The sequence below is a fragment of the Psammomys obesus genome, unplaced genomic scaffold (assembly GCF_907164565.1).
Source record: "Psammomys obesus unplaced genomic scaffold, mPsaObe1.curated_primary_1811, whole genome shotgun sequence".
Taxonomy (NCBI): domain Eukaryota; kingdom Metazoa; phylum Chordata; class Mammalia; order Rodentia; family Muridae; genus Psammomys; species Psammomys obesus.
Window position 1 is genome coordinate 4779358 of NW_026590062.1, and position 26085 is coordinate 4805442.

General features: G+C 54.1%; 1 protein-coding gene across 1 annotated transcript in view; it reads left to right on the forward strand.

Annotated features, from left to right (window-relative positions):
• Positions 1-25561, forward strand: part of Msi1 (musashi RNA binding protein 1) — a gene marked incomplete in the record, with an annotated part of 26229 nt that extends 668 nt beyond the window's left edge. Inside the window, 13 exon segments of the mRNA XM_055606400.1 lie at positions 532-613; positions 714-798; positions 3666-3707; positions 5197-5289; positions 8426-8474; positions 10266-10348; positions 11033-11150; positions 15487-15567; positions 17428-17484; positions 19987-20055; positions 20669-20823; positions 21264-21327; positions 23800-25561. Of these exon segments, the coding sequence (XP_055462375.1) occupies positions 532-613; positions 714-798; positions 3666-3707; positions 5197-5289; positions 8426-8474; positions 10266-10348; positions 11033-11150; positions 15487-15567; positions 17428-17484; positions 19987-20055; positions 20669-20823; positions 21264-21305 (956 nt within the window).
• Positions 25562-26085: the final 524 nt, after the last annotated feature.

Sequence of the window (26085 nt, forward strand, 5' to 3'; positions counted from 1 at the left end):
CGGCGCCCCGGCCCCGGACGCCCCCGGCCGGCCCCGCGCCCTGCTGACCCCGGGCGCCCTCGCGCCCTCTTCCGCGCCCCGCCCCGGGGACCCCGAGAGCGCGGCACGCTCGGCGAGCGCGCCCAGCCCGGCGTGGGTCGGGGAGCAGTTGAGGAGGGGTTCCGGGGGCACCGGGAGGGGGGCGGGCTGGGCCCCCGGGACCCGCCGGCGGCGGCTCCAACTCCGCTCGCACCTGCGGCTCAAACTTTTGTGAGGCTGCGCCCGGAGCGGCGGGAACCCGGCCGGAGCGGTCCCCCCCTCCCGCCGGGCCCGGCCCTCGCCTTCCCGAGGCCCCGGTGGGCGCCGGGAGCGCTCCCCGGGAACCCCCGGAGGGTGCGGGGGTGGGGGCCCCGGCGGAGGAGCGCGCGCGCGGGCGGCTGGGCGCGGGGGACGGCAGGGCCGCGCCGGGGTCACCGGGGGCAGAGGACGGGGGAGGAGGGGGAAGGGCTCCGGGCCTGGGCTGGTCCGAAGGCGGGTGTGTGGTGGTTCCAGAAGGGCTGCGTGAATACTTCGGCCAGTTCGGGGAGGTGAAGGAGTGTCTGGTGATGCGGGACCCCCTGACCAAAAGATCCAGGTGAGCCTGCGAACCCCCTCCCGCCGCCCGGCTTGCCCCCTCAGCCGTGGCCGCTCGCTGCCCTTGTAACCATCTGCCTCTCCCTCACTACGCGGCGCAGGGGTTTCGGCTTCGTCACTTTCATGGACCAGGCGGGGGTGGATAAGGTGCTGGCTCAATCGCGGCACGAGCTCGACTCCAAAACAGTGAGTGGCCCTCGGGGTTTGGGGGTGGGGCGGGGTCCTTTGGGAAAGGGAGGCTCCCGGAGAGGAGGGAATCAGGACTCTCTGGTGGGGACAGTTGGATGGAGTTCTTGAGGAGAGAGGGGGAGTTTTCAGAGTACTAGGAGCTGTCATGCTCTGAAACTTTGTCAGTAGAGTTGGGGGCAGAGGGAGGAAGGGCCAAGATGCCCCCCCACACACACACACACACATCAAGTATTGGTGAGGGAAGCAGCAATGACTACCCTCTCGGAGTACTAATCTGATACTTCAGGCTTTGGGTGGAGCTGGGTCCCTCTCCTACCCCAGACTGAGTGAGTCAGGGCTGCAGTGACCCACGGTGGCGTCTCTGAAATCTAACTACTCTCTGACTCTGTGACACCCCCTTTTCCACTCCAGACCAATGGCAAAGCATCCCAGAGTCCCCCTCCGTTTCTCCTTCCTGGACTTTGGTCAGCGAGCTCCTTGCTTTTGTAGACGACACGCACTTTCTTTGCCCTTACAGGGGATTTATGAACAGGGAGCTAGCTTGCATGGAAAAGAAAAAAAAAAAAAGTCTTCCGAAGACCAGATCTTAGGAGACCCTGCTTGTTTGGCATTCAAACTCCTGGAACATTTTGCTTTTTTCCCACTGTTCCCCAGTGTCTTGGACCCTGCAGGGGGCGCTGGCGGAGGCCAGCTCAGGGGTTCTAGAAGGAAAAGGAGAAAACCAGAGGAAGGCTGACTTGATGGAGGGGGTGTCTGTCTGCCAGGGGGGCCGGGACAGTGTGACCTCTCTCTACACTCCTCCATTCTTCCCGAGTCCTGGGCCTCCTTGCTTGGGCCAGTTACTGGCTCCTGTTTACCTGCAACAATGGCTGGTTGTGCCCGAGAATTTGTTAAATTACCGTCTGTCCCCAGCGTCTGTTATCTCTGCCAGTGGCTCCCACTCCTGCTCACAGTAATGAGCGAATGAGGCCAGGCCTCGACTTTGCCTGCTCTGAAAGGATCTTCTTGGCTCAGCCGGAGTGACCCAGGCTGAAAAAGGAGAGACAGTGGCCTATTGTTTTTGGCGATTATCTGCCATCAAGCTGCCTGCTCTCCTACCATCCCCTGTCCTCAGAATGCACCGATGGCTTCTGCTGCTCTCAGGAAGCTGAGTTTAGGGGCTGGGGCTGGGGGCTGGAGGAGTCCGAGATGGATAAGGGAGGGAAGGAGGGGAAAAAGGATGGTGAGGTGGGCATCCTTAGGATAAGAAGGCTGCCAACCACAAGGGCTTTGTCTGTGTTAAGCATCTCTGGGCTGGGGAAGGGGGCGGGAAGGAGTTTATTTTGGGTTCTGACTTTCACCTTTTGTTTACTTGTTGGGTTTTATTTATGTTACCAGCTGTGAGTCAGAGTGGAGGTGGTGTGTGTGTGTGTGTGTCTTGGGGTTTTGGTGCAGGTGGGTCTGGGGGAGTGTGGCTCAGGTACTGTCTCACCGTCAGGGTCTGTGAGGGGATTGTTTGAGGTGTGTCGGTAGGTGGCTGAAAGACTCTATCTGGAGAAATAGGATGAGAATATCCAGAGAGGTATGAGATCCAAACCTGAGATGGGCAGTGGGTGGTTTTGACTCTCCCTGGAGATCACAGAGCTTTTGCTAGAGGAGGAGCATTGCCCTAGTGTGGGTTTCAGAGATTCGTCTCTGGGCAGATTCCAGTAGGGGAGCTGGCAAGAGGCTGCTTCCTGGTTCATGCCATGCAGGCAGGGAGAAGCCGTGGCCGGTTGTCTAGAACGAGGCCGAGTTTTGAACAGAAGGAACTTTGGGGAAAAGAGAGAACTTGTCTGTGATTGGCTGGTAACTCTAAATGATGTCCATCCGTGTGAGTGGCAAGAAATCGGCATGACCAAGCCTCCTAGGTGCTGTGTTGGTCACAGGGCGCCGTGTTCAGTTTCTTACTGTCTGTCAGCATGGCTAGAGCGCCCGGGAATGGTACCCAGGTGCGTCCTGATTTCGTCAAGGGCAAAGGTAGCCTGCTAATGGCACCTTTGTTTGTGCAGTGAAGGGGCGTTCACAAAGGCCGCTTTCACCCTTTATCTCACCTGATCCCCCCCGCAGCTGCCCTCAGCAGGAGTGGGTGTGAGTGTCCCCACTTTGCAGATGAGGGAACTGAGGCTTAGAGAGGCAGGTGAGGCTACTAAGATCACAAGCTTGGCTTGCAGCCCAGCATCTCTAAGTCCAAGCCCCATGCCCTGTCACACCACGACAGACCACGCCCCACCACACCCACAGCCTGGCTGTACTATCAGGAGCTGTTTGCTTGCAGCCTCTAGGCGGGCTGTCAGAGGTTAGAGGTGGTGGGAAATAGTACTGCTTCTGTTTCTGGTGGGTCTGAACTCTGACCTTCTAGTCCTTTTCAGGCAAAGACTACCTCTGCTTGCAAAGCCAGAATTACCTTCATCGCCTAGTCAGTAGGTAATGGTGCTGACGTGGAGTCTGTTTGCCCAGGCCTTTGGTGTATCTGATACTTGGTGAAATAAGACTTGGCTCAGAGGGTTCTGGGTTTCTGCTGTGAGCTAGACACCACGTCACATGCTCCATGAGTGTTATCTGAAGTAATCTGCCGATGAGCCTTTGGGGTAGGTATTAGTTGTCCATTTAGCAGGTGAACTTGACCTTGAGGCTCTGAGAAGTTGAATAAGTTGCCCAGAGTCTCCCAGCTAGAGAGCAGTGTGTGTAGGATTTGAACCCAGTGGCTTGGGTAGTCACTTGTGTTTTCAAAGCTATTGTGGTTTCTCTTACTCCTGTGTCCTGGGACGAAGGCTAGAGGTTGTGTGGCCACTCCAGGCTATATGTGATAATCCAAGTCCCCTTATGTGCCCCTTCTCCTGCAGATTGACCCCAAGGTGGCCTTTCCTCGGAGAGCACAGCCTAAGGTAGGCTATGGATGGGCAAGCGGGGAGGGCTTGCTGGGAGAGCGCCTGTATCCTGGGTAACTTTGGGTAGCAGTTTTCCCAGCATTCTCTTCTGTGGCAGATGCTCCTGAGCCTCTGTGTGGAGGGTTTCTGGAGCGGGCAGGGGTAAGGAGAGGGGATATCTGCGTTGCACAGAATGAAGGCCCTGCGCATCTTTGCAGCCACATGCTGGGGGTTCGGGGGGACAGCAGATAGCCTGGCTGTGTTAGAGGAAGTCGATATGTTGTCCTGTACTTGAAGCCAGTACAGTCTGGACCCTGAGTGTAATTCTGGCCCCGAAGATCCCAGCCTCTGAATGTTGAGCCCTAGAGGGGCAAACGCAGGGTGGGCTTGTCCTAGACATGGATGAGGGAGCTTGCCTCTGACTCCACATCACCCTCCTTCTCTGGTTTGGGGTGTGTTGGGCTTTCGGAAGGGAAGCCTGCCGCCTGTTGTGTTTTAACTTGAACATCTGTGGCTCTCTGAGAGACTTCTGAATGAAGGAGCCCTTAGAATTGGTGATGGGGGCAAGGACCTCAAATTTGATTCCAGGCGTCATAGCAACTGGCCAGATCTTAGTTTTTAAGCCACTGACTTTCGGGGATGGGAGAAAAGGCCAAGTTACAGGACGAGGAGTCTGGCCACGCCCCCCCCCCCAAGTTTGTTGAGGTCATCCCAAGCCTGGATGATCCTTCTGAAGGCCTCAGTTTCCCCCTTGGTGGAAACTAAGGTGCTGTGAGATTCTGAGCCAAGACTGCCAGCCTCTGCCGGGGCAGAGAGAAAGGAACAAGTTTTAGAAGACAAGAGATGGCCATCCCTGGAGAGGGTCCAGCAGAGGGTCTGAAAGCAATTATGGAGCAGGTATTCGAAGGAAGCCACACCAGGGAGCACATGGTCGGAACTGGGTTAATTCCATTAAGCAGTTTGGTGACAGAAGGTACCTTAGTGTTAGGATGGGGCTGGGAATTGCCTCGGATTAGCCATGCGCTCCTGGAGTAATTAGGACCATGTGTTCTCCCTAACACAGGGCTGGGGCCACAGGGCTGCCAGAGGTTGGCTTGGGAGGAAGGCTGATGAGGAAAATGTTGCTGTTAAGTTTGGTGACACCCTGCGGTAGCTTTGGTGTCTCCCAGGAGGCCCTGGTCAGTCTTCATGCTAGGCAGTGGGTCTGGGCCGTTGGTACGCCACTCTTCCTTAGGGAAGGCTGTTTCCATACACAGACCCCCTCCTCCCCAGGGAAGGACACACACCCGAGCCAGCCAGGGTGTGGGTTACACAGCTGGCCATGGCAGGCCTAGAGGCAGGAGTCCAAGGGGGACCTGGGAAGGGGGTCTTGGAGAAGCTGGGGACATAGAGAGCCTGTCAGCTGCCATCCTGGTGTGGGGTGGGGGGTCTCCTCACCGCACTCCCCTGCTGGTGGCGGTAGGCCGCAGGACTCAGATGCCCACTCTCTCATTCCTTCCCCTAACAGATGGTCACGAGAACTAAGAAGATCTTCGTGGGCGGCCTGTCGGTGAACACCACGGTGGAGGATGTGAAGCAGTATTTTGAACAGTTTGGAAAGGTAGGTCTTCCCCGTGGGTGTGTTGCCGTTGCTGGGGCTAAGGAAGAAGCAGGTTGGGGTGTGGCAGTCGGGTCTTCCCAGTTCCCACAAATGGCGGAGGAGGGCCTGGTCCTCCCACAGGTGAGGTGAGAAGAGACCAAGTCACAGTTTGGGCCCCAGACTCTGGGCCTCCCCACGGAGAGGAAGCAGCCAGCGGAGTCTCATTACCCTTCCTCTGTACTGTTCTCCTGCTTCTCTTCACTCTCCCAAGGGAGGAGGTACTCCTGTAGCCAGTTCAGTCTACTCCCCCCGCCCCTCGGCCTCTTGGGAGTGTGCACCTGTCCAGGAGCACAGGCAGCTGCACCTTCTTTCCCCACCCCTTCCTGGGCACGATGATAAGGTGGCAATAAATAAGGATCCTTACTGCATGTGGGCACGCTGCTTACACAGATGGGGAGCTGAGGGTGGCTGCTGACCCCTTAGGTGTCGGAACTGAAGAAAACATCCCGGAGTCTTCTCTGGCTCTCAGGCTCTTGGGTGTGTCAAGGTTTAAGGGGGTAGTCTGTAAGGTACCACTAAAAGAAAAAAGGTATCCCTAGAAAAGCGAGCAGCGTAAACTTAAAGGTTCTACGGGGAAACGGCTAAGGGGTCTGCCCGAAGTGCAGGGCTGAGGGAAGGATCCCTGCTTGAGTGTTTCAGGTGAGATAGGCCACAGGCCTTTGCTTTCTCCATCATGGCATATGAATTCTCCAGCAGGCCAAGCTGGACCAGGCTTGGTAGAGCTAGGCAGTGAGCTGTGGCTGGGTGGGGGGTCCGCAGGCCAGAGGATGCTGACGTGTTGGGGCCAGAGGCCTTGGCTCAGGCGCCTCCTTGGAGATCTGGGTCCAAGACGCAGGGCAGGCAGAGCCTGGGCCCCAGAGGGAAGGGCGCTCCTGGGAAGCTGCAGGCCGGGCTCGGCTCCGGCGGGGTGTCTTTGTGTCTGAGCACGGAGCGTTAGAGCCCGCACTAATCTGATCCAGCAGCTGTGATTGGAGGCCGCCTGCCCCCGGGGCCGGCGTTGCCATGGCAACCGGGCCCCAGGAGAAGCCGTCAGCAGCCGCGTCTTTTGTTCGGGCCTAAATCGGCGTTGGCATGTGAAACCGGCCCGGGGAGGCCAGGGGGAGCTGGAGAATAGGCTGCCAGGGAGCGAGGGGGACAGCCGGGAATGCCAAGGGCCCCGCGGCTGGGGGGACCCCCCTCCCGGATCGAGGGGCCGCCACCAAGGGGGGGAACAATGGTCAGCCGCCATGGCTGCCACTCAGGCTTAGCCGCCGCCGAACTTGGCGGCTCCCACTGGTCAGCAGGCCTCGGTCGCCTCCCCTCCCCCCTCCAGAGCCCCCCTGCCCCCTGGTTCCCATGGAGACCAAAGCCTATTAAGGACACTGGGCTGGGAGCCTCCCTCTCCTCAGCCGGCCCCAGGAGGGGACATCACCGTTGGGGTACCCTGGACCCCCAGCCACTTTCCTTGGTGGGCGGGTGGCCTACTCTGTCCTCAACCCCACCCCCGTGTCCAGCCAAGCCCAGCTTCAAGGATGTTGGGGACCAGGGATGTTGGCTTTGGACTGTTGGGTGGAAGAGAACCGGAAGGACTGGATTTGACCTGAATCAGTTTGTGGGTCAGGCAAGAAACTCCAAGCTGTAGGATTAAGGAGGAAGGTGTGGCTGGTTTTTCTGTTCATTCACTCATCCATTCAAAAAATAATTAATTGAGCACAAGTCAAGATGCTCAGTAGAATTGTGATGGCGATTATAACTGATGCAGCCGTCCCGGTGGGACCTTGGAGTCCTCCCCCGCTGGGATCGTGGGCAAGGCCCTCCATAATAAAGATAATAACAGCTGTATTGAATGCGCCCTGAACCCCAGCACTGGAAGTTGAGTTGTCTGTGTACTCCTTATACTTAACCCCTGTAGGAAATACTCACCATTAGACCCGTTTTACACACCGAGGTAGCAAAGCAAATGGCTTTAGAAATCTAAAGCCATGTACCCAAGGACACCCAGCCAGCAAACAGAGCATCCAAGATGCCAGCTCACACCATGCTCACATCAGATCCTGGGTTTCCGTTTTCCAGTGCTTGAGATGCACTAGACTGCCGATTTGGGGTTAGAGACATGCACGTGGCCGTTGGCTTGGGAGGGGAGGTGGCATTCTGTGGCAGGAAGCTCTCATTTTCCCTCTGAGATTCTCCAGGAACCCCACTGCCTCCTAGTTGAGTGTGGGCTTGGCTCCCTCAGGGAAAAAAAGAAAACAGAGGGCCTGGTCTAGATTGAGACCTAAGAAGAGCTTCCGGGTTCCCTAAGGAGAACACCCTAAGCTCTGGGTCTGCACTTCCTGTTTTAATGAGGCATGACAGATGCAGGGCCTGGAGTACGGTGGGGGTAGGCTGTGGCTCCTGGTCTGAGGAGTGCCCTCGGCCATTTGAAGTCAGTGGTTGGCGTGGGGTGCGCAGACTAGGGCGTCAGAGGTAGCCTGAGAAGGAGGCAGGCCGCTGGTGGAGGGAAGGAGGCAAGGCTGCCTTTAGTTGTCCCCCTGAGCCCAGGAGGATGCCTGGAGGGAGTAGCAGGGAGCCAGGGCTGGGGTTCAGGGGAGTGTAGCTAATGTAGACCCTCCCCCTCCCTCACCTCTTCCCCTCCCCCAGCCCGGTCCGAGGCAGGCGGCCCAGGCAGTGAACTCTACTTGCTTTAATTACAGCCTCTAGCCAAAGGAAACCTCAATTAGAGAACAGATCTGTAGCAGAAGGGAGTCTGGCTGCTGGTCTTTTCCAAAAAGGGAAGAGGCTTTCGTTTTCCTACCTCACGCCTGCTCCCCCATATTCCTTTCTCTGGCGTCTACTCTGTGCCTTTTCCTCCCTGGCTTGGTGCAGAACTTGCTGTGTGGCCTTGCTGTGTGGCAGCTTCACCTCTCTGAGCAGGGAATGCTGGGACCAGAAAGGCAGAGTGTCAGGCATACATTTGGAGTTTAATAAACCCAGGGTGACCTGTTGAGAACCCCACGCGAGCAACGCAGTCTGGGATGCCCCCCCCCCCCGGAGAGAGCGCGTTTAAGTAGACCAGAGGGATGTAGGTTTGGGGAGCCCCCAGTGTCTGTGGGTCTAACGCAGCAGGCTTGTGTTTCAGGTGGACGATGCCATGCTGATGTTCGACAAGACCACCAACAGGCACAGAGGTGAGTGCGGCCCCTCCCCCGCCCCAGGCCGGCCTGGGCCTGTGGTCAGCCACGGGGGCTGCAGGTCACAGCTGCTCTTTCATGTTGCCTCCTGACATCCTATCCCTGAGGATCTGCGTCCTCTCCAGGGCCTGGCCTCACAGAGGGCTTTTGTCCTCCCTTTCCTGCATGAGAAACTTTGCCAATTGAAGAGGAGCTTAGGACACCCCGACGGTGCCCCGCACCCCTCCCTGGCCAGCGTCTGCTCCCACCAAGGCTTACCTTGTCCTTAGAAACCAGGCTGCCCCAGGGTGAGGCTGACTCCAGAGCCTCAGGCGGTCTGCTCCGCCACTGCCGCCACTGCCAAGCTAAACCCAGGCCCCATAGCCCCCTTGGCCCTGAACCTGGTGGTCGCATCTGGACCTCTCTGCTGCATATGTGCCCTGCCTGGTTGTTTTCTCCCAAGGGTCTTGCCTTCTGAGAAGCCCCCGCCTGGCCCCTGGGGGTCTCCCTGAAGAAGGCAGCTGGGGCAGTTTTTCCAGTGGCTTCAGGGCTTTTATCTTCTTTGGGCTGAGGAGTGTGGGCTGTGCGTGTGTAACGTTTGTGCGGGGGGGGGTGTCTCTGAGTGTGCCTGGTATCCCAGAGCAAGCACACTTGAGTGTGAGACGGGGCTGAGGGAAATAAGAGGCGTGTTAGGGGTAAGGCCATCCTATTTGTGTGGATTTTGCTTTTTTTGGGTTCAAACAACCTCAGTTTGAAAGACACCACCACCCTCCAGAAAAAAACTATATCTAAAGAGCTGAGAACATAGCTCAGTGGAGGATCACTGAGCTAAGAGATACCAGACCCCCGTTCTGCCTGCAGCACAGCCAAAGGAAAGAAAAAGCCCCCAAGCTTGAGTGACATCTGTGCTGAGCAGGTACAGATGTTCCTCTTGCCACTATTCTCCAAACCACAGAGCGTGATAGGGTTTATGGAGCACTTTCGCTGTGTTGGGCATGAGAAGTACTCTAGAGAGGATCTGAAGTTCATGGAAAGGGCTGCATGGATTCTCTACAAACGTGCCATCCTGTGAGAGGAGCATGAGCACGGGATAGACATAGGCTTGGAGGTCAGGGCGGGCACCTAGAACCCTTAGCTGAGTCCTCTGATTCCAAAGGATGGCTATTTTCATGGTGGCTCTGCTACCAAAAATAAAAAATAAAAGATTTGCCAGGCACTGGCAGCACAGTCCTTAATCCAGGCATTTGGGAGGCAGACGCAGGCAGATCCCTGAGTTTGAGGCCAGCCTGCTCTACAGCTTGAGTTCCAGGACAGCCAGGCTACACAGAGAAACCTGGTCTCAAAGAGAAAAATATATATATTTTTTATTTTTACTTACGTATATGTGTCTGTGTAAATGTATACCATGTGTGTGGGTGCCCCGGGAGGACAGCTGGAGTTACAGGCAGTTGTGAGCTTCCCGATGGTAATGTGGGGAACCGAACTCAGGTCCTCTGGAAGATCACCAAGTTAGGACAGCTCCTAACTACTGAGCTGTCCCTCCAGCCACAGAGCTACCACTTTCGACCTTGCTGTGTGACGTTGGAGAAGTTAATTCATGTCTCTGAGCCTTGCTCGCTCACCTGTAATTTGGGACCTGAAACCTTGAGTCAGCCAGTAGTTGAGCTGCTCTTAGGCTATGGGCAGAGAGCCCTTCATTAACTCTCAGACACTTGCCCGCAAGAGATGAGCTGTGGTGTGGCGTGGAGGCTGGGTGATGACCATGAGCCCCAGTTCTGACCCTACCCTTGCCCCTTGCTCAACCTCTAGGGTTCGGGTTTGTCACGTTCGAGAGTGAGGACATCGTAGAGAAAGTCTGTGAAATCCACTTCCATGAAATCAACAACAAAATGGTGAGCTGGGACTGGGTGGAGGCTGGGGTTCAGAGAGAGACTGGGACTCCAGGATGAGGCAGTCAGAGAAGCCCTGGGGTTCTGCGGGGAGGTGGGGGTGGGGTGTTCCCAGAGGCCGGTCTCCTGCAAACAGGAAGTGAGTGCCTGGGGTGGTCTCTCTCAGAGCCTCTGTTTCTGCTTTTATGTGAGAATCCCTTGCTGGGCTGTGGTGGCACATGCCTGTAAGTGAAGGATCTCTGTGAGTTTGAAGCCAGCCTGGTCTACCAAGTGAGTTACTGCAGGACAGCCAAGGCTACGCAGAGAAACCCTGTCTTGAAGAAAAAAAAAAAAAAAAAGATGGAAATCCCAGCTCCATATGATAGCACACACCTATGATCGCAGCTTCTGGGCAAGAGGATTGTCACAAGTTCAAAGCCAGCCTGGTCTATATGGCAAGTTGGAAGCTAGCCAGAGCTGCACAATAAGACCCTGTCTCAAAATGATAGTAATAATAATAATAGCTTTAAATAGGAATCAGTACATGTTCACCACTGGTTTTGTGCGAACATTCAATGAACCGACCAGTGTGTGTAGGTGTGTGTGAAGCCGTTCACGCATAGCAAGAGCTCCATAAAGGGTAATTAAAATGATGATCAAGAGCCCTGCCGTAGGACAGGATTTGCTGATCACCAGGCGTCATTGCAGGTGGAATGCAAGAAAGCTCAGCCAAAGGAGGTGATGTCCCCGACGGGGTCTGCCCGGGGCAGGTCTAGAGTCATGCCCTACGGAATGGACGCCTTCATGCTGGGCATTGGCATGCTAGGTACGTACCAGGCCTTCACCTGTGGCTTCTTTCTGCAGAACTGCTGGGCTCCTGGGGGTGTGTGGGTGTGGCTTCTCCGTGCCCTCCACTAAAGGCAAAGCTGTGTTTCAGAACTGACAGGCCTGCCCAGGGTGGACCGTTTGGTGTGGAGCACTGCCCTCTTGTGGTCATTCTGATATAGCCCAGTCACTCCATATTATTAGGCCCCCTCTTAACCACGGGGATAGCTGTATCCATCCCGTATTGATGGATACAGTACCTGTGCCGCTGTTTGCTCTGCCAGGAACCCCAGCAATGATTTTCCGGGCTTCTGTGGTCTGTCAGGGAAAACAAGTGAGAAGACAAAGTTAGGATGAAGTATAGGGTACCAAGAGGGTGTGGTCTTGGGGTATTGGACCAAGACCAGGGAGATATAGAAACTGTATAAGAGTTACTGAGCCTGCAGGTCGCGTGGTTTCATCAGGGGGAGGAAGGGAAAGGCATACCAGTCACAGAGAGCAGCTTTCTACAGGCCCAACGGCAGGAAGAGGTCTGCCTCCTCTTACTCAGCCAGCTAATTTTTATGGCATTTCTTTGAGGAGTGGGAGGAGCGAGAGATAGGAGTGTCTCCATGCAGTGACTGGAGGTCATGGGCGGCTCCCTGGAGTAGGTGATAGAAGGGGCTGTGAGCCTGGAAGCTCACATAGTAGTCAGCTGCACTTTGAAAAGCGCCCAGCAGGTGGGGAAGATGGCTCAGAGGCTAAGAGTGCTGGCTACTCTTTCGGAGGACCCAGGTTCGGTTCCCAGCCTCCACAGGGCGGCTCACAGCCTGTAACTCCAGTCTTAGAGGATCTGACTCCCTCTGGCCTTCAGGGCATTGTGCACATGTGGTGCTGGGACACACAGGTAGGCAGGAAGCACTTGTGAGGGGAAGACAGCGGGATGGACACACACATAACACCCACACGTAGGACACACACACACACACACACACACACACACACACACACACACACACAGTAAATAGGGACCAGAGAGCTAGCTCAGCAGTATGAGCTGCTCTTGTACAGCTCCTGGGTTCCCTTCCCAGCACTGACAGCTGCTGGCACCTCCGGTTCAGGGGACCCTGCAGTTCCTATCCTTGCACACAGGTGGCCTGCGGCTGGCAGGCACACGCACAGACACATAAAGAGAAATAATAAAGTTTAAAAGCAAACACTGAAAACATGCACATGGGGCTGGAGAGATGGCTCAGAGGTTAAGAGTACAGGCTGCCCTTCCAGAGGTCCTTGAGCTCAATTCCCAGCCACCACATGGTGCCTCAACCATCTATAATGGGATCTGGTGCCCTCTTCTGGCGTGCAGGTGTACATGCAGGCAGAGTACTGTATAAATAATAAATCTTTAAAAAAAAAAAGGCAGAGGCTAGTGGGTCTTTGAGTTAGTGGCCAGCCTGGTCTAATAGGACAAGGCTGGAGTTGAGTCCTCTTACAGAGGACCTGTGTTTGGTTCCCAGCACCCATTGTCTAACAGCTCATGGCTGCCCTTGAACCTGGCCCCAGGAGACCTGAGGGCTCCCACACACAGTCATACAGCATACACACTAATTCAATCATAATTTAAAGATACGAAGTAGAAATGTAAAAATGTAAACTATGCGGGCAGCGGTGGCGCACACCTCTAGTCCCAGCGCTCTGGAGGCAGAGGCAGGCAGATCTCAACGAGGCCAGCCTGGTCTATACAGAGTGAGCTCCAGGACAGCCGACGCTACATAGTAACAAAATAAATTTTAAAAAGCAGTGCTGAGCCACCTCTCCGGTCCAGGAAATATGAGTTTATTTTCTGAGTCCTTTGAGGGTAAGGTCTTTTATCCTTAAAGAATTTTTTTTCAGATGGGGTTCCTCTATTATATAACTCCGGCTGTCCTGGAACTTGCTGTGTAGACCAGGCTGGCTTTAAGCTTACAGAGATCCGCCTCCCTCTGCCTCCTGGTGCTTTAAAGTTTTTTGTTTATAACCTTTAAAGTGTTGTTAGTGGCAGGGGCCACGCCTGTGGAGGTCAGAGGACAGTTTCACTCAGTGTTCTCCTTCCTCCTTGATGTGGGCTCTGGGGATTTAAGCTCAGATCATCGGGTTTTCTGAGTCTGTGTTTGACCCACTAGCCAGCTACTTGCAGACCCTCAACTTCTTATTTTATTGGTGATGATTGTGTGTACATGAAAGAAGGTGCATGCAGGGAACCGTACACATGGGGGTCAGAGGGCAGCTTTCAGGAGCGGATTCTTCCTTTCCACGTAGCCCCTACTGGGTCCTGAGCTCAGACCGTCAGGCTCAGAGGGGAGCGCTCTTACCCTCTGACCTTCCCACCCCACGGTGTGGTTGTCTTCTACTGTTATAGGTTGACCTAAATTTTTTGCTCTTGCCAGATTGTGTTTGTTTGAATGAGACGGGATCTCACTTTGTAGCCTCGGCTGTCCTGGACAGGCTGGCCTCAGATTTACAGCCTCTCAAGGGCTGGGATTAAAGGGATTAAAGGTGTGTGCCACCATGCCTGGCTCTGTTTGATTTTATTTTGTAAATAGTCTAGTTTGCTTTCTTTTTCTCTCTTCTTTTTTAATTATGAGTGCTGTATCTGCATGTACACCTACAGGCCAGAAGAGGGCACCAGATCTCATTCTAGGTGGTTTGGAGCCACCACGTGGTTGCTAGGAGTTGAACTCAGGACCTCTGGAAGAGCAGACAGTGCTCTTAAACTCTGAGCCAGCTCTCCAGCCCCCTTACTTTTTGTTTTTGAGATGGACCCTTGTAGCCCAGCACAATCTAGAACTCACTTTTCTTTTTTTTTTTTTTATTTAAGATTTTATTATTTATACAACATTCTGCCTGTACACCAGATCTTACTATAGATGGTTGTGAGCCACCATGTGGTTGCTGGGACTTGAACTGAGGACCTTTGGAAGAACAGTGAGTGTTCTTAACCTCTGAGCCATCTCTTTAGCCCTAGAACTCACTTTTCAAGGATGACCTTGAACTTGTGATCCTCCATCAGTGACTGGCGGGGATGTGCCATCACCAGTTTACGTCTTGCTGGAGGTGGAGCATAGGACCTTATTTATGCTCAGCAAGCATTTCACTAAGTGAGCTACATCCCCAGCCTCAGGGTTGTGTAATTGTTTCTTTTGCGGGGGATGGGGGGTTGTTTTTGTTATTACGAGACAGGGTTTCTTTCTCTGTGTAGCCTTGGCTGTCCTGGAACTCACTTTGTAGACCAGGCTGGCCAGGAACTCACAGAGATCCCCCTACCAGAATGGGATCAGGGCTGAAATGAGGCCTTTCACTATCTTGCCCAGCACTTTGAGAAATGCCTTTGCCTATTGTCTGTTGTTTTTGGCTTAAGTGATATCCAACGAGTAAAACATAAGAAAAAAACCTAATAATGAATAGTGAGGCTGGGTGCTGGGGAGGCGGCGCAGTGGGTGGAGCATCTGCTGTACAATCATGGCGACTTGACGTCCTTATCACCAGCGTATCATGGAATCATGTGTCTGCAACCTCGGGGCTGGGCCCTTGCTGGTCACCCACTCTAACCAGTGAGTGAGCTCTAGGTTCAGTGAGGGACCCAGCCTCACAGTAAAGTAAGGCAGAGAGTGATGGGAAAGGACACCTGGCGTCCGGTTCCGAGAACCCTCGTGCATACGCGCCCGTGCACCCCACACGCTAAACCTAAAAGCAATGAAAGAAGGGGGCCGGTGGTGAAGAACCTGGGGGCTGACCAGATCTGAACTTGAACCCCAGCAGAGGGTTTTTCCGTCCGGTGGTAGGTCAGCACTTACAGGGCTCATAAGGTGACCTGGCAGGAACTGCAGCCTCTGGCAGAAGTCCTCACATGGGGAGGCCTGTGTGACACTGGCATAGCGAGGCCTCAGCGGTCTCACGTAGATGGCACAGGCAGAGGTCACGGTGCGTGCGAAGGTCCTAGGCTGAACTCTGCAAACCCTGCAGCAAGTTAGTATGGCTGGAGAGGCAGGAAGAAGCCGAGGACCGGAGGAAGGTGGGAGCCAACGTGTTAAGAATTGGGGAACAGGGCTGCGTTGTTTTCGGTCAGTGTCATCTTGCTGTGCCTCCGTTTCCCTGCCTGTACCTGGAGGTCCCTCACAGTGCCTCCCTGCCGCAGTACTTGGAGGTGTAGCGAGAGAAGACAGAAACTTTGCTCAGGAAGGAGCTTGGTGCACAGGGGCTTCTGCAACACTGAGGACTGTCTGTGCCGACGTGCGGGGAGGACTTGAGCAGCTCAGAGCCAAGCCAGCCGTGCCCCGGCTGTGGGCAAGGCCTCTCACACTGCCCCTTTGTCCCTGCAGGCTACCCAGGTTTCCAAGCCACGACCTATGCCAGCCGGAGTTACACAGGCCTTGCTCCTGGTTACACCTACCAGTTCCCCGGTAAGTCCCGCTGAGTGGCCCTCGGCCACTGGCCTGTCCCCAGTCCCCAGGCAGTGTGACTCCTCGGGGTGGTGCTAGCTAGAGTGCATGGCTTTGCAGGGGTGGGGGAGGCTCTACCTACCAGATGCTTGAAAGGAAGGGCATGTCTGAGGAAGGAAGTTCTTCCACCTCTTTCTCCGACCACCCCAAAGAAGTTGAGACGAGGGGCTCCTCACGTGGCCCTGCATGGTGCGGTTTCACCCAGGCCATTCATTCTCTGCCTATCTTCTGACTTTCTCGAATCCCTGCCCAGCTCCAGGATTGCCACTTTCTATCAACGACAGCACTGTGCTTGTGGTGGGGGCTTTCCCCGAGGGCCACTGTGAGTCACAGCCTCACAGACCTGCTTAAAGGTCTGCTGTACTGAGTCCTTACAAGGTCGCAGAGCCTGAGAACCCTAAAACCGCAGTACTCACATCGTCATTTGTAACTCAGCATGAAGATAACACAAGACTTGTTATTTAAACAGAAACTGCAGAAAATCCTGAGCTGACCTGTTGCTGTTTAATATTGTTTGTTTGTTTGTGTGGTGCTGGGAATGGGCTTAGGACCTCACACATGCTAGACCGGTACAGCCCTAGGATGTTGATTCGTCTCTGAAATAGTGCCTCCTGCAGCCCAGGCTGGCCTTGAATTCACCACGTAGCCGTGCACGCCCCTTCAGTGCTGCGATTGATTAGGAGTCTTCCCTATGGCGTTCTTAGGATTGAAACAGAGCCTCATAAGTGCTGGGCAGACATGCAGCTGGCTGAGCTGTAACCCTGGGGCCCCTGTCATTATCTGCCTATCTATCTATCTATCTATCTATCTATCTATCTATCTATCTATCTATCTAGATATCTAGATATCTAGATATCTATCTATCTATCTAGATATCTATTTTTGTCCACTACTGGGGATTGAACCCAGGACCTCAAGAATGCTAGGCAAGTGCTCTACCACCGAGCTACACTGCATTCTCTTTGGGTCTAACATACGGGAGGAGTCACTAAGCGTTTGCATCCTCTGCCCTCGGGCTGTTTCACTTGGAGCCCTTAGCGCACACCCTGCTTAACCCTCTCCGGGGTCCCATTTTGTAGACTAAGAAACTGCTCAGGGAGGGCAGAAGACTGCTACGAAGATTCACCTGGGAAGCGGTGTGACTAGGAGCTAACCCCTGTTAAGAGCACTGGCTCTTCTAGAGGTCTGGGGTTCAATTCCCTGCACCCATATGGTGTCTTGGAACTGTCTGTAACTTCAGTCACGGGATCTAAAACCCTCTTCTGAACTCCAAGGGCACCAGGCACGCACAGGTATGCATATATAACTGTAGGCAAAACCCTCATACACATTAAATAAGTAAACCTTTGTTTAAAATGGGGGAGGCAGAGGCGGGAGGATCTCTGTGAGTTCAAGGCCAGCCTGGTCTACAGAGTGATTCCAGGACAGCCAAAGCTACACAGAGAAAACCTGTCTCAAAAAAAACAAAACAGAAAACAGGACTTGGAGTGCAGATCGGTGATACAGTGCTTCTCTAGCTTGCGGAAAGCCCTGGGCTCAGTTCTCAGCACCAAGACTCAGGAGTCACACTGCCAGCATCGCTTTGTGCCCAGGCTTAGATGGCGCCTCTGGCTTCCTCCTTCCTTCCTTTCGTCCTCTGTCCTTCTGTGTCACCCCTCTGCCCCACCTCACCTGTGGGGTCTGTGCACTTCCCATTCCCAGTTGAGTCCCGTGCATGGCCTGTCCCCTCACCCATGGTCCCTGTGGGTGCATTTCTCCCCCCTGGGCCATGCCAGAGGGGCTCCCCTACTATTTCCTAAGCTGTTTTACGTTTCATTTTAGAATTCCGTGTAGAGCGGACCCCTCTCCCGAGCGCCCCAGTCCTCCCCGAGCTTACAGGTCAGTGGCTCGGATTTTGTACATCTCATAGGCCACGTGGGGAGAAAGAAGGGGAGAGGGACCTTCCCGGGGTAAAGGTGGCAAGACCCTTTGCTCCTGCCCACCAGCCCCCCGAGGCTGTGAGGATGCGGCAGATTGTGCCTGGGCCCTGGCCATTTGCTTCGGCTACATGCCCCTCAAGGGTGGGGCGTGAGCCAAGCAGGGCAGATTGAGGTAAAGTCACCCATTCATCTATTTGGCAAATATTTATCTAATGCCTCCCATGTGCCAGGCACCATGGAGGCTCTGGTACCCAGTGGTGAACAGTCCAGGTTTCCGAACTCAGAGCACAGTGGCCCGAGAGGGACTTTGTACACAGAACCGGGCACACCTGTACCCGGTGCCAGCCTGCTCTGGGGGGGGGTGCCGCAGATGCAGTGTTCACCTCATTCCTCCCGAGCAGCTGGAAGCTAGCTCTACCTGCCATAAGAATTTTTAATCCTCATTCTGCCTTGCTAACACATCCCAAATTATCAAGATACTTCGGGCCGAATGACATGCATCTGATGTTCCCATCTGACCCTAGGGATGCCCATGGGTTACTTCTGGGAAAGTGAGGTCAAAGTGTTTGACCAAGAGGGAGAAACAGAAACAGCTTGGCTGTGAAGCCGGGCCAGGCCAAGTGGGGACCGGTGTGCACATGAGGTGGGCCATGAGGGCTTTCTCTGTCCAACCTGCTTCTCCCCGCCCGCCTGCAGACTCCGCCCCCAGCCTGGCTCTGTGTGGGGAACCGCTTCACATCTTCCTTCCAAGGGGTGCTCTCGAGGTGCTGTCAAAATGGGAGCAGGAGAAGAGAGCCATGGGGTGAAGAAAGGGGAGGGGGAGGGGGAGGGAGCAGAGTCCGGTAGTGGAGGACATAGTGACTGTGACATTCGGAGGGCCTGGCACTTGGAGCAGGGGCTGGGGGGAGGTAGGTGGGGAGCTTCCTTTTTCCTCATGTAAGACCTTTATATGAGGACCTACTGTGTGAGTTTGCATCACTGGCTACGGGGTTGAGGGGGAGAAGGAGCAGGACTTCCCAGGCTCTTACTAAGAAGGCTAGTGACGATAACAAATATTTATTATGCCAAGAATAACTTTACACTGTGATAAGTACTCAGTGAGGTTTGGCTACTTAAGAGTTTGCTTTGTGAGGGGCTAGAGCCTTCAGGCCTCAGTGCCCAGTGTCTACCCTCTAGGCCTGGGTCAGGAAGTGTCATGGCAAAGGTGTCTTGGCAAGGGAGGGCATGGGCTCCAGCCTCTGCAGCTCCTGGGAGTGTAGTGTCAAACTGTTCCCTTGGCTTGGAACAAAGAGCTTCGGGGGTTTCTTTTATGTGTTCAGTACATATTTATTGTGCCAATGCCTGGCCAGGCCTGAGAGGGGAGAGCACATATAAATGAGTAGATAAGGCCTCCGGCTTTCCAGGAGCTGGTATGCCAGAGACCGATGGATTAAGTAAATGGCGTTCCATGGGAAGATAAAGCACAAAGCTGAGTGTTTAGGGCTTGATACAGGTGGAAGGACAAGGAGAAGGTGAGGGGTGAACGCTCAATGAGAAGAAGCCAGCCCAACGGTTGTCGGCAGAAAGGCGAATCCACAGCTCAGGAACCAGAGTCCTGGGTTCAAATCCCTTGTACAACGACTTTGCTACAGATTTTCAGGGGATGGACTGGGGATGCGTTTATCCGGTAGACAGCTTGCCTCATCTGCAGGAAGCCCTGCATCCAGTCTCCAACACTGGACAGTACCAGTCTGCACCTCTAACCCTGGCACTTGTGAGTTGGAGGCAGGAGAATTAGAAGTGAGTTTGAGACCAGCCTGGGCTATATAACAAGGCCTTGTCTCAAAAAGAAAACCAGAAACAACAACAGCAAAAACCCTGCAGAAGTCTTTTGCCCTTTAGTGCAGCCATTCATTAAAGTACCTGCTGTATCCAGAGCTATACAAGGGAAATGGATAAGACAACAGGGGAAAAGCAAGGACTCGTGTCCAAAGAGGGGAGGACAGAAGAGGGGCCGCCTGGTGGTCAGGGAGGGATGCAGGACACAGCAGAGCAGGGACCTCGTCATCCTGACCCCCAGGGGAGCCCTGTAGCTATCAGTCCTCGGCCTTGAGTTAAAGAGCCCAGCCTCTGTGCCCTGGGCCAGTCAGCAACTGGCTGGGGAAAGGAACATTACTGTCCAGGCTATCCTGACTGCCCCGCCAGGGCCCTGTGGAAAAGGTACTGTCTCATCCAGAGCAGGTCAGGACTGGTTTCCTCATGCGGGTTACCCAGGTGTGTTCTAGGGCCCAGCAGGAAACTGAGGCAGGGCTGCATTAGGTCAGGGCTCAGGATGGCTGTCCACGCTGTCTGCTTTCTGACGCTGGGTGGACACATGGATGTCCGCTCTCCATGCCAGGTGGGAGAAGCTCTGCCAGACGGTAGAGTCCTCTCTCTTCGGCCCCTCTCCCTCCTGCTCAGTGTCCACACTTTGTCCTTCTAGCTATCCCTCTCACTGCTTATGGTCCGATGGCAGCGGCAGCGGCGGCAGCGGCTGTAGTTCGAGGGACAGGTGAGGCCTTCTGGGAAGGGAGCTCGTGGAGGGGGTGGAGGAATCCAGAAGGAAGGAGAGGCTCCCTCTCCACCCACTGACAAAGGGGTTCGTTTATTAGCCAAGTGCTGACTGAGTTGGGTGCACCAGCCAGACAAGGGTGGCACACAAGCTGTGGGGTGTCAGTGTGCGGAGGACCGTGACCCTGCAGGCAGCCGCTGTGGCTCTGGGGACTTCAGGTGCTAGATGTCCCAGCCGCCGCTTTAGGCAAGGCCTAGGAGAGGCTTATGGGAGAAGGCTAAAAGAAGGAACAAGGGCTGTTCCAGCCGAGGGAACAGCTAGTTTGCACAGGTCAGTTACAGGAACAGGGAAACCGGAGTTTCAAGCAGCAGTGACAGGCCAGCCTTAAGAAATGCACTGGGCTACAAGGCAGAGGAAAACTTGAAGGGGCCCACAGGGAGAGGAGGCTGTCCAGTGATCAGACACGACATGGTGGGGGTCGGGGAGGAAGGTCTAGCCGGATCTCCAGGGCGGGGGTGGGAGGGCCCAGGGCGAGGGTTTGGGCACCTGGGCTATGACTGTCTTCTTTCTGGGTTGCCAGGCTCTCACCCCTGGACGATGGCTCCCCCTCCAGGTTCTACTCCCAGTCGCACAGGGGGCTTCCTGGGGACCACAAGCCCGGGCCCCATGGCTGAGCTCTACGGGGCAGCCAACCAGGACTCGGGGGTCAGCAGTTACATCAGCGCCGCCAGCCCCGCCCCCAGCACTGGTTTCGGCCACAGTCTTGGGGTGAGTGGCCAGGCCTCCTCCACATCACCCTTTCATTCCGGGAGATCTCTGAAACTGGGAAGGGAGAGGCCTTGCCTCTCTCCTTGGGCAGAGGTGGGGTTGAGGGAGGATGACGGGGAAGAAGTATCCATGGGGACAAGAGGGTGTCCTCTAATAATCTGGACACTGCCCAGTGGCTCCAAGATGTTCCACATATGAGATAACCATCTCCTTTCCGTGTGGTCAGAGTCCGGCTCAGGAGTGTCCCAGTTTTATCCAGGGAACTAGCTCTATGCAGGTTCCCAGGCCCTGCCTTGCCCATGAGCAGATCTGTGTCAGGGCAAGGCATGCCCGCTAGAAGAACCTTTGTCTCACCAAAGGAGTCCCACAGGAATAGCAGGAGCCCCCATTTTGTCTGAACTTGCTCTAGGATCCTAGGAGTCTAATTATTTTCTTTTCAGGGTCCCTTGATTGCCACAGCCTTCACCAATGGGTACCACTGAAGCAGGGGAGAGGTGGCAGGAGGTGAGGAGATGGAGAGGGGTGGGAGGCATTGGGAGGCTGATCCTTGGCTGTGCTGTTGTGAATGCCAGCCCCATAGAGCTCACAGCCCACTGCAGGCCACAGCCCAGATGCTGGCAGTGGCCAACAAACACAAAAGAAGTCACTTAGCCTGCCACAGTTTGCCTTAAATTAACCAGGCACGTGGCACGTGCCTATCTGAGGCCGAGGCAGGAGGATTACTCTGAGTTCTAAGCCAGCTAGGGCTACATAGTGAGACTGTGTCTCAAAAGGAGAGCTGGGGAGGTGTCTGGCTTGTTAAAGGACCTGCTGAGCAAACGTGGAAACCTGAGTTCAGATCCCTAAAACCCACATAAAAAGATGAGCAGGCTGGCCCATGCCTGGGACCCCAGCACTGACAGAAAGGTCCCCGAAGCACATTAACCAGCCTTCCTAGCCTTGAGAGTCCTTGTCTCAAAAAGTACAAGTGGAGAAGACAGTTGCCATCAACCTCTGGCCTCCGCATGGCACACAGGTGCTCTCACATCCTCACACACACACGTGCATACACCACGCACACATCTATACAAACAACATTTACAAATTTGCCCAGCACAGGGGATGCGGAGGCAGGAAGGTTACAAGTTCAAAGCCAGACTGGGCCACAAAGCAAGCTGCAGGTCAGCCTGATATGCATAACAAGACCCTGTTCCAAGAAACTAAATATTAGCCAGGTGATGGGAGTGTGTGCCTTTAATTCCAGCACTAGGCAGGCAAAGGTAGGTGGATCTCTGAGTTCGAGGCCAGCCTAGTCTACAGAGTGAGTTCCAGGACAGCCAAGGCTACACAGAGAAACCCTGTCCCGAAAAACCAAAATCAAGCAGACAAACAAAACAAAAGCAAAAAAAAAAAAAAAAAAAAGGAAAGAAACCAAATGTAAATTAATATAACAAAATATATAAATTAAATATAAATTAATCATATTTCATTGTCTGACAATGAGTTTTTTATAGTTGATGACGCCCAACATTAGTCTCTGTGTAAACTGGTTCCCAAGTCCCCAAGGGATGGTCCTTCATGGAGATTTTTAATTTGGGCTGGGACTGAACCCAGGACTTGTGAGAGCCTAACATGATCCACACTGAGTTACAGCGCCAGGTTTGTTTTTGTTTAAATTTATCATACGTGTATGAGTATTTTGCCTGCTTATATGTATGCTTGCTGGGTGTGCATGTGTGTGTGCACTCACACGCACGGTACCGACGCAGCCAGAAGAGGGCATCAGAGCCTCAGCAGCTGGAGTTAGTAGCAGCTGTAAGCCACCTGGAACCAAATCCAGGTTCTCTGCAGCAAGTGCTCTTAACCACTGGGCCTCTGCTCTGGCCAGGTTTCTAAACATTCAGATTCTTTGACTCAGTAATAACTGCTTCTAAAAACTATAAATTTGCTGACATGATGGATCATTTCTCTCATTCCAGCACCCAGAAGGCAGAGGCAGGTGGATCCCTGTGAGTTCAAGGCCATCCTAGCTACACAGCAAGTTCTAAACCATCCAGGGCTGCACCCCTAATTTTTTTTTTAAGTAGCTAGACAGATATATGCTTATAATAGAAAATTACACATCTATTAAAATAGGATATAAGGCTGGGCAGTGGGGGTGCAGGCCTTTAATCCAAGCCTATGTGAAGCAGAGGCAAGTGGATCTCTGTGAGTTCAAGGACAGCCTGGGCTACACAGAGAGACCCTGTCTCCAAAAACCAAAAAAGAAAAAAGGATGTGAGTTAGGCTTATATGGCTTATTCGTATAATGCCAGCACTCAAGGCTGATAGAGAAAGGCCACAGGTTTGAGGCTAGCCCGTAATATGCACAGTAGATCTTTAAAAATAGGATTCTTGGGGGTACTGGAGAGATGGCTCAGAGGTTAAGAGCGCTTCTGCTGGCTGTTCTTCCAGAGGTCCTGAGTTCAGTTCCCAGCAACCACATGGTGGCTTATAACCATCTATAATGTGATCTGATGCCCTCTTCTGGCATGCAGACAGAATACTGTATACATGGCATAATAAATAAATAAATTTAAAAAAAATAGGATTCTGGAGAGACGGTCCCGTGGTTGAGAACGCATACCACTCCTGCAGAGGGCCTGAATTCACATCAGGTGCCTCACAACCCCCTGTAACCCCAGCTCCTGGGAGTCTTTAACAGTGCTGTCTCCCCTCCGTAGGCCCCTGCCCCGTGCGCACACACGTGAACACTTTTTTTTTTTGAGGCAGAGTCACACTGTGTGGTCATGGCGGGCCTGGAACTTGCTGTGTAGAACAGGTTGACCTCAGGAGGTCATAAACATAGTTCAGAGCATAGTCATAAAATCTTTAAAAATGCAAGAATAAGGCAAACAGATGAGATAAAATTCCTCCAGGAAGGGATCGGGGTGGGACCTGCCTGTTCTGTGGGTCCCAGAGAGGTCAGAACCCCTACACTTTGCTATTATCTTTCAGCGCCCCGGCCTGCAGCTGACTGAGGACCAGAGTGAGCCAGCGAAGGGACAGGGACCCTCAGCCGCAGCAGCCCAGCCCCTCCGCTGCAACTCTGACCGCTACTGCCTGTCCCCCAACCCTGGGCCCAGCCCCTGCCCTGCTGTCCCCCACATCTGGCTCCCCTACTAACTCCCCTGTTCTGACCTAGCCCCCTCTCCCCACCTGCCTCTCTTCCTGTTCGCTTTTATTTATTTTGGATTAGCCGGTTCCCTCCCCACCCCAACCAGATTCCCCCTCTCGGGACTGCCCCATCCCTCCCTGCCGCCCCCTTTAGAACACCCCCAAGAAGGCTTTGTATTTGTGCATAGCTAGAGTGAGGGCAGAGGGAGCCTGCTACAGGCCGCAGCCCCAACCCTTTTTTTTTTTTTTTTTTTAATTCTGGCTTTTCCCTCTTTAGCTTTTTTTTTTTTTTAAGAAACTGTTTTTAAACTATTTCTAGGTTTGTGAATGTGAAGCCCCAGGCCACAGGGGTCAAGGGGCCAGGCGCCCCCCACCCCACCAGCTGATTGTCTGTGTGGGTGTGGGCTCCTGGCCACCTCCCTTTAGCCCTGGAGAGGAGGGCAGGGCTGCGGGGTAGGCCAGGCCGAGCCCCTGGAACCATCCCGTCCTGTATCATATGTAAATACTGTGAGGTGAAGCCCTACCCCCATCCCTCTCTAAGACCCTTTCGGGTGCTGGCATTGCCTGACCCCACAGGGCAAAGGTCCCCACCCCTCCCTGTCTCTGTCCCCTCCTCCTCAGACACCATTACTGTAAGCTTGCAGACCTCAGCTCTGGCCACAGCAGGCCCACACTCTCAGGCCCCCTCCCCTCCCGCCCGGGTTCAAGGCCTTGGGCCTACTCTCCCCAAAAAATCCCCAGTGTGGGGGCAAGGGGCCAGGGAAGAGGAGGGCTGGGCCTAAGCCACTGCTGGGAAGGATTTAGCTCTCCAAAGGTCCCTCCTGGCCCCTGCCTAGGTGGGACCTTCGTGGTTTCTGCTCTGAGCCCCTCCCCAACCGTGGGTGGGCATCGGGGAGCGCTTCAGCAAAGGGCTTCTCAGGGAACCCCCACATTCTCACTGAAGTTTCCCACCAGGATCGTCCCGCGACCAGAGCCCTTGGTAGCCTCCTACCCTTGAGCCCTTTCAGAGAAAAGAGAAGGGCTTCGGGTGTGAACATGAAGTAGACCTTGCCGGCGTGGCGGGGCTGAGCGGACCTGCTGTCATCCCTTCTGTCCTTCTGCACCCGAGCCCGACGCTGGGGGCGTAGGCTCCCTTTCCCAGCAGAGCCCGAGCCTTGAAGCCCCCTCTGGAGAGTTAACTGTCCGTTTCAGGCGCTCACTCAACCTATAAGCCCTGAGAACTCAAAGCAATAATCTTTGTCACCGAGATACGCGGCTGTTTGCGTTTGTTGTGGGTTTTTTGTTTTTAATATTTCCTAATAAAAGAGAAGCTGCATTTTATTGGTTTTTATCTTTAATTTTCTACACATCCAAGCTTCAGAAGACTTAGCTTCCTTTTTCCCCCCCCCAAATCCCTGGACTCTCTTACCCCACTGGGCCTGACGGTGGGTTCAGGGACCTGGAATTCCATTTTCTGATTTATTTGAGAAAAAAAAAATTTTTTAAAGATGTTACATGGTGTTTTGAAGCCAGCAAGTTCCACCCTCTGTGTCTCTTCTCTCCACATCTGTAACTTCTTTTTCCAGGTTTTATTTTGTTTTAAGTTCCTAATAAATTATTTGAAAACGGTGCTGAGCTTAAGTCTGCGTGTGTCCTGTTTGAGGTGTGAGCTGCATTACGGCTGTACCCCTTCCTCTCGGTCAAGCTGACATGAAGTGGACTTAGCAGGGAGAGGGGACTGTCACTCAGGGGCAGCAGGCCTGGCCAACATGCACCAGGCTCTAAACTCAATCCTCACCGCAAGAATCTTCTAGATGATGACTCAAGGGCCGGCAGGACGGCTGGGGGTGAAGGTGCTTAAGCCTGTTGACCTACACTTGATCCCTAGGTCCCACGGGGTAGAAGAGACTGACTCCCGAAACTGTCCTCTGGCCTCGACACACATGCTTCTACTCGTGTGCATACGTGGGTGCGCGCGCGCGCACACACACACACACACACACAGTGAAAGTAATGAAAAAAGCTTGATGACTCATACTCTCCCGGTGTGGTGTGTGCCTGTAATCATGAGGCAAAAGAATTATAAATTCCAACCTAGTGCACCTCCATAGTGAAACCTTGGCTTACAGAAAACAATAGGAAAGAGCC